The following is a 21,213-nucleotide window of genomic DNA, read 5'->3' on the forward strand; positions in this document are numbered from 1 at the left end:
CCAAGGACTGCCCACTGTTGCTGGGATACTGATTAGGCCTAAGCCAGATGGACGGTCAAGGTAATCAATGTTGTGATGGCTCCAGTGGGTGTCTATATTTATTTCTGGGTGGCTACTACACTTGCATTGTTTCGCCTGTCCGTAGCCTGGAAAATCGCAGCTGCATAGGCATTAGCGTACAAATCACAATCAGGCCCAGAGTCTCTTTTGCCCTGGATACCATTTATTGGCACTTGTATGCAGGAGCTGCCCATTGCCATTCCAGTGGCAGGCTCCTGAAGTGAAGCCCACGAATATGTCACTCGGAGCTGTGACCGGCTTCTTCTGTGACAAAGATTGGCAGATCCACTGACAGCGATTTTTTGGAAGCATGTATTCCATCCAAAGACTTGAAGCTCCTGTTCTCATGGGTTTTCTCCTCCGAAGGCATCTTCCTTTTCTGGCATAGAAATGTTTCTCATATGATTTCTTTCAGATTCAGGGCCTAATTCAGACCAGATTGCAGCAGCAAAATTGTTCTCTAATTGGCAAAACCATGGGGTAAATTTACTAAGATGGGCGTTCTATTTAAGTTGGGATGTTGCCCATAGCAACCAATCAAATTCTACTTCTCATTTATCTAGCACCTTCTAGAAGATAATACATGAAATCTGATTGGTTGTTATGGGCAACATCCCATCTTAAATAGAACTCCCATCTTAGTAAATTTACCCCCATGTGCACTGCATGGGGGCAAATATAACATGTGCAGAGAGAGTTAGATTTGGGTGTGGTGTGTTCAAACCTAAACCTAAATTGCAGTGTACAAATAAAGCAGCCAGTATTTACCCTGCAGAGAAACAATATATCCCAGTCAAATCTAAAATTTCTCTGCACGTTATATCTGCCCCACCTGCAGTGCACATGGTTTTACCCATTAAGGAACAATTTTGATGCTGCGATCAGGTCTGAATTAGGCCCTCAGTCCCTCACAGTTTATTAAAAAAATAAAAATAAAAGGGGGAGAAAAACTTCCTTATACTGCAATTACATGGCTCTGTAGGAATAAGCATATATATCAAGGTCAGATCAATTTTTGTGACTGTTTCGTATCCCTGTTTTTCCTGTTTTAAGATACCTGAACAAGGGAACAGTTCCAAATTCAAGTCTGGCGGAGGAAAGGTGCTTTTATATTGTACTTGCTCCAGGTACCAGCCTAATTTGCCAGACATGAGGCACAGTGCCATGACACGCATCCAGCAGTCGCAGCTATTATGCAGGAACAAATTGTTCCTTAAACCACATCTGGTTCCTTATAGACTTTCTGAAATGACTCTCCTTGGACCAAGTCCCTAGAGAGATCAGTCCTTGGTGCAGAGCCAATGCCAATCTCAAAACTCCATTTGGTTCTCTAAGTTCTGCAAACATCAGCAAATGACTGAGGAAACTCACACCTCTGATTTCTCCTCACAAGGAGGACAACTACAGAATGAATCAGGAAAATAGGATTTTAATTACCTACCGGTAAATCCTTTTCTCGTAGTCCGTAGAGGATGCTGGGGTCCACATTAGTACCATGGGGTATAGACGGGTCCCTTGGCAGCCATGGGCACTTTAAGAGTTTAATTGTGTGGGCTGGCTCCTCCCTTTATGCCCCTCCTGCCACATTCAGTCTAGAAACTATGCCCGAGGAGACGGACATACTTCGAGAGAAGGAAATACACAGATAGTGGTGAGATTCACACCAGGTCACACATAACAGCAGAAAAACCAAGCTAACCAGCTTGAAACAAGTCAGCAACAGCTTAATTAAGTAACCACTGCAGGAAAACGAAGCACTGGGCGGGCGCCCAGCATCCTCTATGGACTACGAGAAAAGGATTTACCGGTAGGTAATTAAAATCCTATTTTCTCTTACGTCCTAGAGGATGCTGGGGTCCACATTAGTACCATGGGGATGTACCAAAGCTCCCAGTTCGGGAGGGAGAGCGCGGAGGCTCCTGCAGCACCGATTGACCAAACTTTAGGTCCTCAGAGGCCAAAGTATCGAACTTGTAGAACTTAGCAAACGTGTTCGACCATGACCAAGTAGCTGCTCGGCAAAGTTGTAAAGCCGAGACACCCCAGGCAGCCGCCCAGGAAGAACCCACTTTACGAGTAGAGTGGGCCTTAACAGATTTTAGACACGGCAAGCCTGCCATAGAATAAGCATACCGGATAGTAAACTTGATCCAGTGAGAAATCGTCTGCTTAGAAGCAGGACACCCAATCTTGTTGGGATCATAAAGGACAAACAGAGTGTCCGACTTTCTGTGACAAGAAGTTCTCTTCACATAAATCTTCAAAGCCTTACAACATCCAAGGATTTTGAAGTAATCGAGGAGTCAGTAGCCACTGGCACCGCACTAGGTTGGTTGATATGAAAAGCCAACACAACCTTCGGAAGAAATTGCTGACGCGTCCTGAGCTCAGCTCTATCTTCATGGAAAATCAAGTAAAGGCTCTTGCAGGACAATGGCCCCAATTCCGAACCACGTCTAGCAGATGCCAATGCCAAAAGTGTGACTGCCTTCCAAGTGAGAAATTTGACTTCAACCTCCTGTAAAGGTTCGAACCAATCCGACTGCAGGAACTGCAACACCACGTTAAGATCCCAAGGTGCCGTAGGAGGCACAAAGGGAGGATGGATGTGCAGAACCCCTTTCAAGAAAGTCTGAACCTCAGGGAGGACAGTCAATTGTTTCTGGAATAAAATGGACAAGTACAAAATCTGGACTTTATTGGAGCCCAAACGCAGGCCCACATCCACACCTGCTTGCACAAAGAGGAGAAACCGCCCTAGTTGAAACTCCACCGTAGGAAACTTCTTGGATTCACACCAAGACACGTACTTTTTCCAAATTCGATGGTAATGTTTAGACGTTACTCCTTTCCTAGCCTGTATCAGGGTAGGAATAACCTTGTTCGGAATGCCCTTCCGAGCTAAGATCTGGCGTTAAACTTCCATGCTGTGAAACGTAGCCGCGGTAAGCCTTGATAAACGAACGGCCCCTGTTGCAGAAGGTCCTCTCAAAGAGGAAGAGGCCTCGGATCTTCCAGCAGTAACTCCAGAAGATCCGCGTACCAAGCCCTTCTGGGCCAGTCCTGAGCAGTGAGGATCGCCTGAACTTTTGTTCTTTTGATTAGTTTGAGAATCCTTGGGATGAGTGGAAGTGGAGGGAACACATACACTGACTGGAACACCCACGGATTTACCAGGGCGTCCACCGCCACTGCTTGTGGGTCTCTCGACCTGGAACAGTACCTCCGAAGCTTCTTGTTGAGGTGTGAGGCCATCATGTCTATTTGAGGTACGCCCCAAAGACTTGTCACCTCTGCGAACACCTCTGGATGGAGGCCCCACTCTCCGGTATGGAGACTGTGTCTGCTGAGGGAGTCCGCTTCCCAGTTGTCCACACCCGGAATGAAGATTGCTGAAAGCACCACCGCGTGCTTTTACACCCAGAGGATGATTCTTGTTACCTCTGACATTGCTGCTCTGCTCTTCGTTCCGCCTTGTCGGTTTATGTAGGCCACAGTCGTTACATTGTCCGACTGAACCTGAATGGCCTGATCTTTCAGAAGATGCGCCGCTTGTAGAAGACAGTTGTACACGGCCCTTATTTCCAGAATGTTTATTGGAAGGATGGATTCCAGACTTGACCACCTTCCTTGGAAGTTTTCCCCTTGGGTGACTGCTTCCCAACCTCTGAGACTTGCATCCGTGGTAAGGAGGATCCAATTCTGAATCCCAAACCTGTGGCCCTCTAGTAGGTGAGAGGTCTGCAGCCACCAGAGGAGCGAGATTCTGGCTTTCGGTGACAGACGAATCCTCTGGTGCATGTGAAGATGAGATCCAGACCATTTGTCCAGGAGATCCAGTTGGAAAGACCATGCATGAAATGCACTCTGTCAGCAAAGCTGGTAAGCCTGATTTGAAGAACCTGTGAGGTGGGAGTTCTTGAAACTCCAGTCTGTACCCCTGGGTAACAATATCTTGTACCCAGAGGTCTAGGTCTGATGACGCCCAGACATGACTGAAATTTCTTAATCTTGCTCCCACCTGCCCGATCTCCAGACTGGGAGATCCACCGTCATGCCGAGGATTTTGAGGAAGCAGAACCAGGTTTCTGTTCCTGTGAACCTGTTAGTGCAGGTTTTCTGGATTTCCCAAGACCTCCTCTAAAAAGAAAGTGGAAGGGGGTTTGGCCTTTTTAACTTTCGCGGTCCGAAAGGACTGCATTGCAGACATAGGAAAAGATTTCCTAGTAGGCGGTGCTGCTGAGGGAAGAAATGTTGACTTACCCGCAGTTGCCGTGGATATCCACGCATCTAACGCTTCCCCAAACAGATCCTGACCTGTTAAGGGTAGGTTCTCTTCACTCTTCTTGGATTCCGCATCCGCAGACAATTGGTGCAGCCAGAGTCCCCTGCGTGCCGAGACAGCCATGGAAGAAGCCCTCGCATTAAGATGGCCAAGGTCCTTCATGGCCTCCACCATGAAACCTGCAGAATCCTGTATGTGATGTAAAAACAATTCAATGTCACTTCTATCCATAGAATCGAATTCATCTACTAATGTGCCTGACCACTTTACTATGGCTTTAGAAATCCATGCACAAGCAATAGTGGGCCTTAAAGCCACGCCTGTAGCAGTGTATAGAGATTTGAGTGTAGCCTCAATCTTGCAGTCAGCAGGCTCCTTTAGGGCGGTTGAACCAGGGACAGGTAAAACCACCTTTTTCGACAACCTAGATACAGAAGCGTCTACTATAGGTGGGTTTTCCCATTTCTTTCTATCCTCTGCAGGGGAAGGAAAAGCAATGAGAATTCTTTTAGGGATCTGTAATTTTTTCTCTGGGTTTTCCCAGGAATTTTCAAATAAAGAGTTCAGGTCTTTAGAAGCAGGGAAGGTGAGGGAGCATTTCTTATTTTCCGTAAAATAAGATTCCTCTTCCGGCTCAGGTACCTTCTCAGTAATATGCAAAACATCCCTAATGGCTTATATCATCAACTGCAATCCCTAAGCAAGGGATGCATCACCCCCCGCATATCCCCATCACCGTCCCCTGTGTCAGAGTCGGTATCAGCGTCAACTTGCATTATTTGGGTAAGTGTACGTTTTTTAGGGTATGTAGGTGGGGTATTTGAGGGAGTAGGAGCTATATGCTGCAAACCCTCTACAGACTTTCTCAAAAACTGCATCTCTTTCTCATTATATGACATCCTTGATGAAATCTGTGATATTATTCCCCTTAAAGAATCCACCCATGGGGGTTCGGATTCGACAGGTTGGGAAAGCACATTGCAGTCCTGAGTACAAGGGATAGACTCTTCAGGAGAAGATACACACTCTGTAGCACAGGATACAGAGTCCTTAGACATGGTAATGTGGATATATACGCATAAACACACACATACAGGAAAATGTCAGACACAGTTTCCCCCAGAGTACCTTCAGAGAGTCACAGAGTATAAGGAGCCAGCCACACAGCGCCCCAGTGAGCAGATATTATGATAACAGCCCAGTGCAGACTAAATAACCTTAATAGGTTAAATAGTACTAACTACTCTCCCCCCCGCCCGTCTATAACAACCTGGTACCGCAGTAACTGGAGTTATGTGGAGGATCAGCGCTCCCCGTCAGGATGTACATACTCTGCAGCACAGAATTCTCAGCGTTCTGCAGGGAGAAAATGGCGCTGGTGAGTGCTGGATCCGCTCTGAGAAGCCCCGCCCCCTGAGATAACGCGCGGCTTCCGGCACAGTATGTTTATACTGGTCTGAGGTCTTTAGCGCTAACAGTGGTATTAGCCCCTGTTAGCAACATTACCAGTGTCAGGGTGATCGTGCTGGCCCAGGACACCCCTCAGCCACGTCTACAGTAATCTGTTGCTGAGCCTTCATGGAGTGCAGCTTGACAGAGCTGCACTCCCACCCTTGTGCCGCCATTCCCGCCGGCGACCCACTACCCGGGCCGCCGGCACTGAACTCACCACTCTTCTTTCTTCTGGTTCTGTTAGTGGATGGCGGCCGTGCTGCGGGAGTGAGCGGTTGCCTCATGGGCTTGCGATCAGCACCCTCAGGAGCTCAGTGTCCTGTCAGCGGAGATAGAGAACCATTAACTTCTAGAGTTGGTTCCTACTCCCCCCTAAGTCCCACGAAGCAGGGAGGCTGTTGCCAGCAGCCTTCCTGTACCTAACAACTCTTAGAAAAACAATAAAACTAGAAAAACTCCTAGGAGCTCCCCTAGCTGTGACCAGCTCCTCCGGGCACATTTTCTAAACTGAGTCTGGTAGGAGGGGCATAGAGGGAGGGGCCAGCCCACACTATTAAACTCTTACAGTGCCAGTGGCTCCCAAAGGACCAGTCTATACCCCATGGTACTAAACAGACCCCAGCATCCTCTAGGACGTAAGAGAAATTTATTTAATTCACGATGTCCACTTACAATCAGAGGAGTAGTATCAGTATAATGGTTATCCCACAGTGGCAAAGCAGCATATGTCAGGTATATCGGTCCAGGTGGCAACGGCCAGCCTTTCATATACACTTCACAGTAGTGTAAAAAATATCATAAAAAACAAAAAATGCAAACAAATAGTGCAAATACGTAAAAACAAACGGTGATTTAATACAGATGTACACTTACAAACAAGTGTTAAAAACACAGCATGATAGATCCCCCAGTGGCAAACATCATAGGTAGCTCCTTATGTTCCAAAGATGTTCCAAGGAATCAACCATAACACTTCCGGATTGTGAGTATGGAACAGCAGCACAACAGCAGTGTATTAAATCACTTTTTGTTTTTACGTATTTGCACTATTTGTTTGCATTTTTTGTTTTTTATGGTATCCTTTACACTTAACAGCTTGCCGATTCTCTGAGCCACAAAACAGAGGTTGTCCAGTAATCATGCAAACAGCAGCCAGATGGCTCCGGTGAATGATTCAACAGGCTTATTCAAGCTCAAGATGTCCAGTTCCTGACAGAATTGCTGCACATTTTACCACATCTGTAGGTGCACATAGCATGGCAAAGAATGGTGTCGAAACAGCTCCCTGGTCCCTGCCCACACAGTATCTTTGGACATGAAAAAAGAACTTAACAGTGGGTACAAAGCTTTGCATCGTGTTCCCATCACTGGGGTCATGGTAGTAAGAAATAATAGATATTGTGGGGGGCGCGTTGGCTTTGTCACAAAGTCACTAAATACACATAATACATATAAAGCATGCTGTGAGGGTACTTACCACATTTCTTCACCTGGGCCCACCAGTCGCTATACCCCCCCCCTAAGGATTCAGAGAAAATTCTCTCTTTCTCTCCAAGTACATTTATAATTTTTAGTCTGCTCAAGCAGTCATTTTTACATTGTTTCATGGGGTATTAATTAATTTTGCTTTTTGCTACCTTTTTCCAATTGATATCTTTGGCATGGGTATTCAATTTGTAAAAAAATAGACGATAAGCACAAGTAAAAAATGATTCTTCCCATACTTACATTTACACAATAAAAGCAGTGCTATATATGTCTCGAATGCTATTACAGTTGTTTCCCTTCCTATGTGAAAGTCCATAGAGGTATTACCGTGTTACAGGAATTAGGGGTGTATGTACTAAGTCTGGAGAGAGATAAAGTGGACAGAGATAAAAGTACTAACCAACCAGCTCCTAAGTCCCATGTTACAGGCTGTGTTTGAAAAAATAAGAATTTACTTACCGATAATTCTATTTCTCGGAGTCCGTAGTGGATGCTGGGGTTCCTGAAAGGACCATGGGGAATAGCGGCTCCGCAGGAGACAGGGCACAAAAAGTAAAGCTTTAGGATCAGGTGGTGTGCACTGGCTCCTCCCCCTATGACCCTCCTCCAAGCCTCAGTTAGGTACTGTGCCCGGACGAGCGTACACAATAAGGAAGGATTTATGAATCCCGGGTAAGACTCATACCAGCCACACCAATCACACTGTACAACCTGTGATCTGAACCCAGTTAACAGTATGATAACAGCGGAGCCTCTGAAAGGATGGCTCACAACAATAATAACCCGATTTTTGTAACTATGTACAAGTAATGCAGATAATCCGCACTTGGGATGGGCGCCCAGCATCCACTACGGACTCCGAGAAATAGAATTATCGGTAAGTAAATTCTTATTTTCTCTATCGTCCTAGTGGATGCTGGGGTTCCTGAAAGGACCATGGGGATTATACCAAAGCTCCCAAACGGGCGGGAGAGTGCGGATGACTCTGCAGCACCGAATGAGAGAACTCCAGGTCCTCCTTAGCCAGGGTATCAAATTTGTAGGATTTTACAAACGTGTTTGCCCCTGACTAAATAGCCGCTCGGCAAAGTTGTAAAGCCGAGACCCCTCGGGCAGCCGCCCAAGATGAGCCCACCTTCCTTGTGGAATGGGCATTTACATATTTTGGCTGTGGCAGGCCTGCCACAGAATGTGCAAGCTGAATTGTATTACACATCCAACTAGCAAAAGTCTGCTTAAAAGCAAGAGCACCCAGTTTGTTGGGTGCATACAGGATAACAGCAAGTCAGTTTTCCTGACTCCAGCCGTCCTGGAACCTATATTTTCAGGGCCCTGACCACATCTAGCAACTTGGAGTCCTCCAAGTCCCTAGTAGGCGCAAGACACCACAATAAGCTGGTTCAGGTGAAACACTGACACCACCTTAGGGAGAGAACTGGGGACGAGTCCGCAGCTCTGCCCTGTCCGAATGGACAAACAGATATGGGCTTTTTTGAGAAAAAAACCACCAATTTGACACTCGCCTGGTCCAGGCCAGGTCCAAGAGCATGTTCACTTTTCATGTGAGATGCTTCAAATCCACAGATTTGACTGGTTTTAAACCAATGTGTTTTGAGGAATCCCAGAACTACGTTGAGATCCCACAGTGCCACTGGAGGCACAAAAGGGGGTTGTATATGCAATACTCCCTTGACAAACTTCTGGACTTCAGGAACTGAAGCCAATTCTTTCTGGAAGAAAAATTGACAGGGCCGAAATTTGAACCTTAATGGACCCCAATTTGAGGCCCATAGACACTCCTGTTTGCAAGAAATGCAGGAATCGACCGAGTTGAAATTTCTTCGTGGGGCCTTCCTGGCCTCACACCACGCAACATATTTTCGCCACATGTGGTGATAATGTTGTGCGGTCACCTCCTTTCTGGCTTTGACCAGGGTAGGAATGACCTCTTCCTGAATGCCTTTTCCCTTAGGATCCGGCGTTCCACCGCCATGCCGTCAAACGCAGCTGCGGTAAGTCTTGGAACAGACATGGTACTTGCTGAAACAAGTCCCTTCTTAGCGGCAGAGGCCATAAGTCCTCTGTGAGCATCTCTTGAAGTTCCGGGTACCAAGTCCTTCTTGGCCAATCCGGAGCCATGAGTATAGTTCTTACTCCTCTACGTCTTATAATTCTCAGTACCTTAGGTATGAAAAGCAGAGGATGGAACACATACACCGACTGGTACACCCACGGTGTTACCAGAACGTCCACAGCTATTGCCTGAGGGTCTCTTAACCTGGCGCAATACCTGTCCCGTTTTTTGTTCAGACGGGACGCCATCATGTCCACCTTTGGTAATTCCCAACGGTTTACAATTATGTGGAAAACTTCCCCATGAAGTTCCCACTCTGCCGGGTGGAGGTCGTGCCTACTGAGGAAGTCTGCTTCCCAGTTTCCATTCCCGGAATGAAACACTGCTGACAGTGCTATCACATGATTTTCCGCCCAGCGAAAAGTCCTTGCAGTTTTTGCCACTGCCCTCCTGCTTCTTGTGCCGCCCTGTCTATTTACGTGGGCGACTGCCGTGATGTTTTATCCCACTGGATCAATACCGGCTGACCTTGAAGCAGAGGTCTTGCTAAGCTTAGAGCATTATAAATTTACCCTTAGCTATATTTATGTGGAGAAAAATCTCCAGACTTGATCACACTCCCTGGAAATTTTTTCCTTGTGTGACTGCTCCCCAGCCTCTCGGGCTGGCCTCCGTGGTCACCAACATCCAAAACTGAATGCCGAATCTGCGGCCCTCTAGAAGATGAGCACTCTGTAACCACCACAGGAGAGACACCCTTGTCCTTGGATATAGGGTTATCCGCTGATGCATCTGAAGATGCGATCCGGACCATTTGTCCAGCAGATCCCACTGAAAAGTTCTTGCATGAAATCTGCCGACTGGAATTGCTTCGAAGGAAGTCACCATTTTTTTACCATGGCCCTTGTGCAATGATGCACTGATTTTAGGAGGTTCCAGACTAGCTCGGATAACTCCCTGGCTTTCTCTTCCGGGAGAAACACCTTTTTCTGGACTGTGTCCAGAATCATCCCTAAGCACAGGAGACTTGTTGTCGGGATCAGCTGCGATTTTGGAATATTTAGAATCCACCCCTGCTGTTGTAACAGTATCCGAGATAGTGCTACTCCGACCTCCAACTGTTCCCTGGACTTTGCCCTTATCAGGAGATCGTCCAAGTAAGGGATAATTAAGACGCCTTTTCTTCGAAGAAGAACCATCATTTCGGCCATTACCTTGGTAAAGACCCGGGGTGCCGTAGACAATCCAAACGGCAGCGTCTGAAACTGATAGTGACAGTTCTGTACCACGAACCTGAGGTACCCTTAGTGATAAGGGCAAATTTGGGACATGGAGGTAAGCATCCCTGATGTCTCGGGACACCAGATAGTCCCCTTCTTCCCGGTTCGTTATCACTGCTCTGAGTGACTCCATCTTGATTTGAACCTTTGTAAGTGTTCAAATTTTTTTAGATTTAGAATAGGTCTCACCTAGCCTTCTGGCTTCAGTACCACAATATAGTGTGGAATAATACCCCTTTTCTTGTTGTAGGAGGGGTAATTTAATTATCACCTGCTGGGAATACAGCTCGTGAATTTTTTCCCATACTGCCTCCTTGTCGGAGGGAGACCTTGGTAAAGCAGACTTCAGGAGCCTGCGCAGGGGAAACGTCTCGACATTCCAAACTGTACCCCTGGGATACTACTTGTAGGATCCAGGGGTCCTGTACGGTCTCAGCGTCATGCTGAGAGCTTGTCAGAAGCGGTGGAACGCTTCTGTTCCTGGGAATGGGCTGCCTGCTGCAGTCTTCTTCCCTTTCCTCTATCCCTGGGCAGATATGACTCTTATAGGGACGAAAGGACTGAAGCTGAAAAGACGGTGTCTTTTTCTGCAGAGATGTGACTTAGGGTAAAAACGGTGGATTTTCCAGCAGTTGCCGTGGCCACCAGGTCCGATGGACCGACCCCAAATAACTCCTCTTCCTTTATACGGCAATACACCTTTGTGCCGTTTGGAATCTGCATCACCTGACCACTGTCGTGTCCATAAACATCTTCTGGCAGATATGGACATCGCACTTACTCTTGATGCCAGAGTGCAAAAATATCCCTCTGTGCATCTCGCATATATAGAAATACATCCTTTAAATGCTCTATAGTCAATAAAATACTGTCCCTGTCAAGGGTATCAATATTTTTAGTCAGGGAATCCGACCAAGCCACCCCAGCTCTGCACATCCAGGCTGAGGCGATCGCTGGTCGCAGTATAACACCAGTATGTGTGTATATACTTTTTATGATATTTTTCCAGCCTCCTGTCAGCTGGCTCCTTGAGGACGGCCCTATCTATAGACGGTACCGCCACTTGTTCTGATAAGCGTGTGAGCGCCTTATCCACCCTAAGGGGTGTTTCCCAACGCGCCCTAACTTCTGGCGGGAAAGGGTATACCGCCCATATTTTCTATCGGGGGGAACCCACGCATCATCACACACTTCATTTAATTTATCTGATTCAGGAAAAACTACGGTAGTTTTTTCACATCCCACATAATACCCTCTTTTGTGGTACTTGTAGTATCAGAAATATGTAACACCTCCTTCATTGCCCTTAACGTGTGGCCCTAATAAGGAATACGTTTGTTTATTCACCGTCGACACTGGATTCAGTGTCCCTGTCTGTGTCTGTGTCGACCGACTAAAGTAAACGGGCGTTTTAAAACCCCTGACGGTGTTTTTGAGACGTCTGGACCGGTACTAATTGTTTGTCGGCCGTCTCATGTCGTCAACCGACCTTGGCGCGTGTTGACATTATCACGTAATTCCCTAAATAAGCCATCCATTCCGGTGTCGACTCCCTAGAGAGTGACATCACCATTACAGGCAATTGCTCCGCCTCCTCACCAACATCGTCCTCATACATGTCGACACACACGTACCGACACACAGCACACACACACAGGGAATGCTCTGATAGAGGACAGGACCTACTAGCCCTTTGGAGAGACAGAGGGAGAGTTTGCCAGCACACACCAAAAACGCTATAATTATATAGGGACAACCTTATATAAGTGTTTTCCCTTATAGCATCTTTTTTATATATTTCTAACGCCAAATTAGTGCCCCCCCTCTCTGTTTTAACCCTGTTTCTGTAGTGCAGTGCAGGGGAGAGCCTGGGAGCCTTCCCTCCAGCCTTTCTGTGAGGGAAAATGGCGCTGTGTGCTGAGGAGATAGGCCCCGCCCCTTTTTCGGCGGCCTCGTCTCCCGCTCTTAACGGATTCTGGCAGGGGTTAAATATCTCCATATAGCCCCCGGAGGCTATATGTGAGGTATTTTTAGCCAAAAAAGGTTTTCATTTGCCTCCCAGGGCGCCCCCCTCCCAGCGCCCTGCACCCTCAGTGACTGCCGTGTGAAGTGTGCTGAGAGGAAAATGGCGCACAGCTGCAGTGCTGTGCGCTACCTTAAGAAGACTGAGGAGTCTTCTGCCGCCGATTCTGGACCTCTTCTCGTTTCAGCATCTGCAAGGGGGCCGGCGGCGAGGCTCCGGTGACCATCCAGGCTGTACCTGTGATCGTCCCTCTGGAGCTAATGTCCAGTAGCCAAGAAGCCAATCCATCCTGCACGCAGGTGAGTTCACTTCTTCTCCCCTAAGTCCCTCGTTGCAGTGATCCTGTTGCCAGCAGGACTCACTGTAAAATAAAAAACCTAAGCTAAACTTTTCTAAGCAGCTCTTTAGGAGAGCCACCTAGATTGCACCCTTCTCGGCCGGGCACAAAAATCTAACTGAGGCTTGGAGGAGGGTCATAGGGGGAGGAGCCAGTGCACACCACCTGATCCTAAAGCTTTACTTTTTGTGCCCTGTCTCCTGCGGAGCCGCTATTCCCCATGGTCCTTTCAGGAACCCCAGCATCCACTAGGACGATAGAGAAATGACAGTTAGGAGCTGGATGGTTGGGACTGTATCTCTCTTCAGGCTTAATACATGTCCCCCTTTATCTAGGTTCCCTTTACATCTCTCCAAGTCTTGAGCTGAGTACACACTAGAATGATGTCAGACTGATATACTGTTTCCGGCCATATCAGAGCATTCTGCAAGCTCCCGAAGTCGCATGTGATATCTTCCGGTCAGCCGCGCTGCACAGCAAATCGGAAGACATTGCATGTGACCCGATGCTGTGTAATAAGGACAGAACAGTGATCATTCCGTCCTTCATTGCATCATTATGAAGTGTACAGCGGATACTATATTGCCGGCATACTGGTCAGGTACACATCGTTCTGATATGTAGCCGGCATTAGTACATAGACACCTAAGCCTTAAGGAGAGAAAGTGGAGAGAGATAAAGTACCAACCAACCCCTATCATTTTTCAAGCACAGCCTGTAACATGACAGTTAGGAGCTGATTGGCTGGTACTTTGTCTCTGTCTACTTTATCTCTTTCCAAAGCTTAATACATAGACCCCTTAATCTTTAATAGTGTTCTGATTGTTATGCTATATGAATGATGGGCAATATGGATGCGACGCTAAAAGCAAATTGCTCCTTATGAAGTAATTACAAATTCTGTACCCAGGTTATAATTCTACAGATTACGTAGAGCAATTTAGGTTGGAGAGACTATTGTTGTACTTACAGATTTCCTGCAAGATCTTGAGGCAAACATCTGCTTAACTCTGGAGGGCCTGCACATAACTCCAGGGGAGTCACTGAGCATAAAGATTAGTTCCTCAATGTCTTGCTGGCCAAAGGTCCAATTCTTGCTTGTTGGTAAAGAGACTAACTTAACTCTTTCCATGATGGGAGCTGAAACACAGAAATAGCAAGATACAGTCTGTTAGTTCACACAGCCCATGCACTTATATAGTGTCACTTTCTGTCATACAGAGTTGTCAAACTGTCCTGCATGTTAAATAACAATTTAAAGTATATTAACCATCATTCAGGAGAGAAACTACTATGCAGCTCCAATGTCTCAGACTATTACTATATTTACACTATTGGGGAGAAGAACTACTGTGCTGCTCCAATGTCTCAGACTATTACTATTTACACTATTGGGGAGAAGAACTACTATGCCGCTCCAATGTTTCAGACTATTACTATTTACACTATTGGGGAGAAGAACTACTATGCCGCTCCAATGTCTCAGACTATTACTATTTACACTATTGGGGAGAAGAACTACTATGCCGCTCCAGTATCTCAGACTATTACTATATTTACACTATTGGGGAGAAGAACTACTATGCCGCTCCAATGTCTCAGACTATTACTATTTACACTATTGGGGAGAAGAACTACTGTGCTGCTCCAGTGTCTCAGACTATTACTATATTTACACTATTGGGGATAAGAACTACTATGCCGCTCCAATGTCTCAGACTATTACTATATTTACAATATTGGGGAGAAGAACTACTATGCCGATCCAGTGTCTCAGACTATTACTATATTTACACTATTGGGGAGAAGAACTACTATGCTGCTCCAATGTCTCAGACTATTACTATTTACACTATTGGGGAGAAGAACTACTATGCTGCTCCAATGTCTCAGACTATTACTATATTTACAATATTGGGGAGAAGAACTACTATGCTGCTCCAGTGTCTCAGACAGGGCCGGCGCTTCCATTAGGCAGCTGCCTATGGGCGCCAGGACCTGAGTGGGCGGCCCGCTGAGGCTGTTAGGGACTCTGGTAATTTTCTCTGTTAGCCTCCTGCCCTGTAGTCCCCATGTGATTACTATAATAGCAGCAGGACACCCGGCGGCATGGATGGACACTAGTAGCAGCGCTGCGGGGAGTCCTGTAGCGCTGCTAAACTGACTGATAGCTTCTTTTTAGCCATTCCAGGCCACTGTACACTACGTAGTGTCTGAGGATCCACCATTCTCTCTCCGGAATTCACCAACTCTGGAGAAGCTATACAGTGGGAGAGTCGGCTGGTCCCGTGTTCCCTCTGGCCGGTTCCGGAGCCTGCTGCTTGATGGTGTGTTTAAAAAAAAATAAGAATTTACTCACCGGTAATTCTATTTCTCGTAGTCCGTAGTGGATGCTGGGAACTCCGTAAGGACCATGGGGAATAGCGGGCTCCGAAGGAGGCTGGGCACTCTAGAAAGATCTTAGACTACCTGGTGTGCACTGGCTCCTCCCACTATGACCCTCCTCCAAGCCTCAGTTAGGTACTGTGCCCGGACGAGCGTACACAATAAGGAAGGATTTTGAATCCCGGGTAAGACTCATACCAGCCACACCAATCACACCGTACAACTCGTGATATGAAACACAGTTAACAGTATGAAACAATAGAGCCTCTCAACAGATGGCTCAACAATAACCCGATTTAGTTAACAATAACTATGTACAAGTATTGCAGATAAACCGCACTTGGGATGGGCGCCCAGCATCCACTACGGACTACGAGAAAATAGGATTTTGGTACTTACCAGGTAAATCCTTTTCTTTGAATCCATAGGGGGCACTGGAGTACTCTTGGGATATGGACGGCTTCCACCGGAAGAAGGCACTGAATAAATTAATTTTTGAGACTACTCCTCCCCTCCATATCCTGCAGCACTTCAGTGTTTTTTACTGAGCCGAACAGGATCGATAGAGAGATTGACAAAAGGAGAATTACATATAGTCTCACAGACAACAATAAAGTTGACACAACGTAACAGACAACTAAACAGTTGACACCATAACTGATTAACCCTTGTTAAATTTAAACCAGTCGTGAAAGTGTGTTACCATAAGAACCACTGAACTCCTAAAACAGGTAAACTGCTCTGGGTGGGCGTCCAGTGCCCCCTATGGATTCAAAGAAAAGGATTTACCTGGTAAGTACCAAAATCCTATTTTCTTTTTCATCCACTAGGGGTCACTGGAGTACTCTTGGGATGTACCAAAGTCTCCTCCGTGGCGGGAGAGCTGTTTGGCACTTGTAACACTAAACGGCCAAAGCTAGATGCTGATGCCGCGAACGTATCAAACTTGTAAAAGCGCACAAACGTGTGCACTGACGACCAAGTAGCCGCACGGCAAAGCTGTGTCGTAGAAGCCCCACGACTCGCTGCCCATGACGTCCCCACAGAACGTGTGGAATGAGCTGTTACTGAAGTAGGTGGCTGTAACTTAGCATAAAGGTAAGCCTGACGTATAGTCAGTTTGATCCATCTGGATAAGGTCTGCTTAGAGGCTGGCCAACCCCTCTTAGCTGCGTCATAGAGAACAAACAACGTATCTGTCTTACGCACAGTAGACGTTCGGGAAACATAGATGCGCAATGCGCGAACTACATCCAACGTTCCAGAATCTCCTGTTAACACAGGAACTACTATTGGTTGATTGATGTGAAAAGACGACACTACTTTTGGTAGAAAAACGGGATTCGTCCGAAGTTCCGCTCTGTCATCATGAAAAATTAAATACGGTGACTTGCATGACAAGGCACCCAAATCTGAAACACGCTTAGCCGAGGCTAAGGCTAAAAGAAAAATCGTTTTCCAAGTGAGAAATTTAATATCCACTTGTTGTAAGGGTTCAAAGTAATCGGACTGTAAGAAATCTAAAACCAGATTCAAGTCCCATGGTGCTGTAGGTGGAATGAAAGGAGGCTGTATCCTCTTTACACCCTGTAGAAACGTATGTATTGACTGCAACGAGGCCAATTTCCTTTGAAAATAAATTGACAACGCAGATACCTGCACCTTTAGTGTGGAAAGACGTAGTCCTCCATCTAACCCCATTTGTAAAAATAACAAAAGACGGGATAATTTAAAAGACGATGTCGGAAATTTCCGAGCTTCACACCAACCTATATAAGTACGCCAAATTCTATAATAATGAGCTGCCGTAACCGGCTTCCTAGCTCGTACCATGGTTGGTATAACAGACTCAGGAATGCCCTCTTTCCTTAAGATGGCCTTTTCAACAGCCACCCCGTCAAACGCAGCCGCGCTAAATCGGGGTAGAGGAACGGACCCTGTTGTAACAGGTCCGGACGTAGTGGGAGTGGCCATGGATCGTCTGCGAGTAACCCGAGAAGATCCGAGAACCAAGCCCTCCGAGGCCAATGAGGCGCTATTAGAATGACTGTGACGAACCCTCTCTTGATCCGTTTTAGCACCAGCGGGAGCAGCGGAAACGGTGGAAACAGATACACAAGGCTGTATGGCCACGTGGCTGTGAGAGCATCCACCGCCACTGCCCTTGGATCTCTTGTTCTGGACACATATCTTGACACCTGATGATTGTGGCGGGATGCCATTAGATCCACCTGAGGGTAACCCCACTTCTGGATCAACATCTGAAAAACTTCTGGATTTAATGCCCACTCTCCTGGATGAAAATCCCGACGACTGAGAAAATCTGCCTCCCAGTTGTCCACTCCAGGAATGAACACTGCCGATAATATCACCTGGTGATATTCGGCCCATCTGAGGATCCGAGCTACTTTCCGCATAGCCATGCGGCTTCTCGTTCCTCCTTGTTTGTTTATGTATGCGACTGCCGTCGCATTGTCTGACTGCACCTGCACAGTCTGAAAACGAAACATGTACACCGCTTGTCTTAGAGCATTGTAAATCGCCCTGAGTTCCAGAACATTTATGGATAGCGATCTTTCGTGATCCGCCCAGAGGCCCTGGAGCCGATAACTCTGAACTACAGCTCCCCAACCTCTGAGACTTGCGTCCGTTGTCAGAATTATCCAATTCGCGACTCCGAATCGTCTCCCTGCAGATAGATTGTGTATTTTTAACCACCAGAGAAGAGACACCCTGACTTGTGGTGACAACCTCACCCTGTGGTGCAGCTGCAGATGTGATCCCGACCACTGTGCTAACACCTCCAGTTGAAACGGACGTGAGTGAAATCTTCCGAACTGAAGTGCTTCGAAAGCCGCCACCATTGTGCCTAAAAGGCGAATGCACAAATGTACTGAGACTGTGCGTGGCTTGAGCACTAATTGCACCAGATGACGAATGCCCTGTACTTTCTGTTGTGGCAAGTAAACCCTTTGTTTTACTGTATCGAGAATCATCCCTAGGAATTGAAGTCGTTGACACGGAATTAGATGTGATTTCTTTAAACTGACTATCCAACCGTGCTGAACTAGTACATTGTACGTTAGCAAGGCATGTTGGAGAAGCAATTGTTGAGACGGAGCCTTTATGAGTAGATCGTCTAAATACGGAACAATTATTACCCCTAGGGACCTGAGATGAGCTGTCATCACGGACATTACCTTGGTGAATACCCGAGGCGCTGATGAGAGGCCAAACGGTAGAGCCTGAAATTGGTAATGGTCTCGCCTTATCGCAAACCTTAAAAAACTTTGGTGAGGTGGCCAAATCGGAATGTGCAAATACGCATCCTTGAGATCTAGTGCAATCATGAATTCCTGTGGCTCTAACCCTGCAATTACTGACCTGAGAGATTCCATCTTGAATCTGTGGTAAGTGACGTAATGATTGAGACCTTTTAGGTTCAATATTGGCCTGACTGAGCCATCTGGTTTTGGTACCAGAAACAGACTGGAATAATAACCCTGCCCCTGTTCCTGCACAGGGACTGGAATTATCACTGCAGCATTCAGCAGAGACTGAATGGCAACCTGCAGAACTGCTTTCTTGTCGTCCAACACAGGCAGTCCTGTCGTGAAAAATCTTCCTGTCGGAAGATAATCGAACTCTATTTTGTAACCCTCTAATACTAAATTGCGGATCCACCCATCTGTGGACGTCTGCAGCCACGCCCCCTGAAAGTTCTGAAGGCGTGCTCCCACAATTGGGGATCCGAGATGGGCTGGGAGCCCGTCATGCCACTGGTTTGTTAGTGGTCTTGGTGTCTTGACGACGTGCATTGGATTGTCGGGCACTACGTCCCCGACCTCTTCTGCCCGGCGTGACTGCTCCTGTGCCCTGCCCACGAAAGGGCTGAGTTCTAAAGGATTTGAACGCCGGACCAGAATATTTCCGTTTAGGTATAGTTGTAGGCGAAGGAAGAAAAACAGACTTCCCTCCAGTAGCCTCAGAAATCCATTTGTCCAATTCAGGACCAAAAAGTTTCTCGCCATCATAAGGCAATGCCTCTATACCTTTTTTAACCTCCGTCTCCGCCTGCCACGAACGCAGCCAAAGTGCTCGTCGTACTATGACTAGCGATGAGGACAGGCGAGAAGTAAGCTGACAGACGTCAGTAGAAGCTGTACATAAATATTCAGCAGCTTCCCAGATTTGATCTGCGAGAAGTATAAGATGATCATCTTGCAGAGCCGACTTGAGCTCTTTTATCCATACCATTAAAGCTTTAGTAACCCAAATGCCAACCAACCCAGGTCTTAACAGCACTCCAGTTGCTGTATACATGGACCTTAGCATAGCCTCTATTTTACGATCTGCAGGGTCTTTAAGTGTAGTAGCAGTTGGTACTGGTATGGTTAACTTCCTCGTAAGTTTAGATACGGATGAATCCACCAATGGTGGGTTCTCCCATGTAGCTGTCATGGCCTCTGGAAACGGGTAACTCGATTTAAATCTACGAGGAATAGAAAACCGTTTGTCCGGATTTTTCCGTGACTCCAGTAACATTTTATTAAGAGATTCCGAGATAGGGAAACACATCGGAGATCTCTGTCGTTTAGTAAAGACTACTTCATCATTCGTCAGTGGCTCCTCAGTTTCTGTAAACTCCAGCGACTGACGAACTGCTCTGATGAGATTGTCAATACCTGGGCTGTCAAAGTCGTCACCTTCTGACTGTTGTTCTATTTCGCCCTCCTCATACTCCTGTTCAGTGAGATCTAGTATCCCAGAGACAGGAAAATTAGTAGGAAAAGGAAACTTATCTTTTCCACTCAAGGTGGACTTATGACCAGTTTGAGATTCTCCAGGTAACTCAAATGGTCTCATTTTAAACTCAGATCTTGCCGCCTCTCTTTCTTCACGAGAGGCGGCCAGCTCTGATTGTAAACCAACTAATACATCTGCAAGTAAAGCCCACGGAGGGTCCTGAGATGCTGGCTTTACTTCTGGAATGGAAATCGTATTTATGGCTGTATTAACAACACATGCTGTACATGTGGTGGATCCATCAGGCAACACACTCTTACAGACATGACATGACAAATGTTTCTTAGATTTTGCTGGTGTCTTACTCATTATGACAGACAATACAAACTCCACACAGACAGACTGCACGACTCAGTAATAACACCAAAGTTCCTGGTATATATCTTAGGCAAGTGCAGTGCCTGCTAATACGAAAACTGACCCCAAAATTCCCCTAGTACCACTCTTAGCTGAGATGTAAAATAGGAAACCTGGAACAGACAGGAGAACATTAAACATACTAAGCACCAAGTTTTTTTCTTAAAACTTAACACTGCCCAATACTGTTAAAGTCTCCCCCCCCACTCCCACGACCTCCGTGTACAGCACCGGGTCTGGGCCTGTGGAAGTTTTTGCAAAGGGCCGTGTGAGCGGCCTGTCCTGTAGGCCCCGGACAACGGAACTCCTCGGCTGCTGCGGGCGGATGGCGGAAGCAGAGAGCGTGCTGCATAGAGCCGTGGAGCGGCCTATGCACACGTGCTCCCGCCCGCCACACACAGCATGGCGGCGTGTCTGTGTAGCCAAGCAGCGCTGCTGCTGCGCAGGGAGCAGCGGTCTCCTAGGATGCTGGGGGCCGGAGAGTGAGAGCGCGCCGCATGGACCGTGAAGCGGCCCATGTACACGCGCTCCGGGCAGCGGTGAGTACCAAACAATCCCCCACAGTGGAGCGGCAGCAAGCGCTGACCGCCCCAACCCAACATACCTGGACCGTGACAGAAGTCTATGACGGGGCTTTCATCCAAGCTCCGTCCAGCTTTCCTGCAG

The 21,213-nt window shown here is 47.0% G+C and overlaps 1 protein-coding gene across 2 annotated transcripts in view; it reads right to left on the reverse strand.

The window, feature by feature from the left end:
- Window positions 1–21,213, reverse strand: part of PMS2 (PMS1 homolog 2, mismatch repair system component) — a 292,359-nt gene that overhangs the window by 3,905 nt on the left and 267,241 nt on the right. For both annotated transcript variants that reach the window (XM_063934476.1, XM_063934475.1), the window contains one exon: window positions 13,970–14,139. In XM_063934476.1, the coding sequence (XP_063790546.1) occupies window positions 13,970–14,139 (170 nt within the window). The remainder of the gene's footprint in view (window positions 1–13,969; window positions 14,140–21,213) is intronic.

Source organism: Pseudophryne corroboree, chromosome 7, assembly GCF_028390025.1.
Source record: "Pseudophryne corroboree isolate aPseCor3 chromosome 7, aPseCor3.hap2, whole genome shotgun sequence".
Taxonomy (NCBI): Eukaryota; Metazoa; Chordata; class Amphibia; order Anura; family Myobatrachidae; genus Pseudophryne; species Pseudophryne corroboree.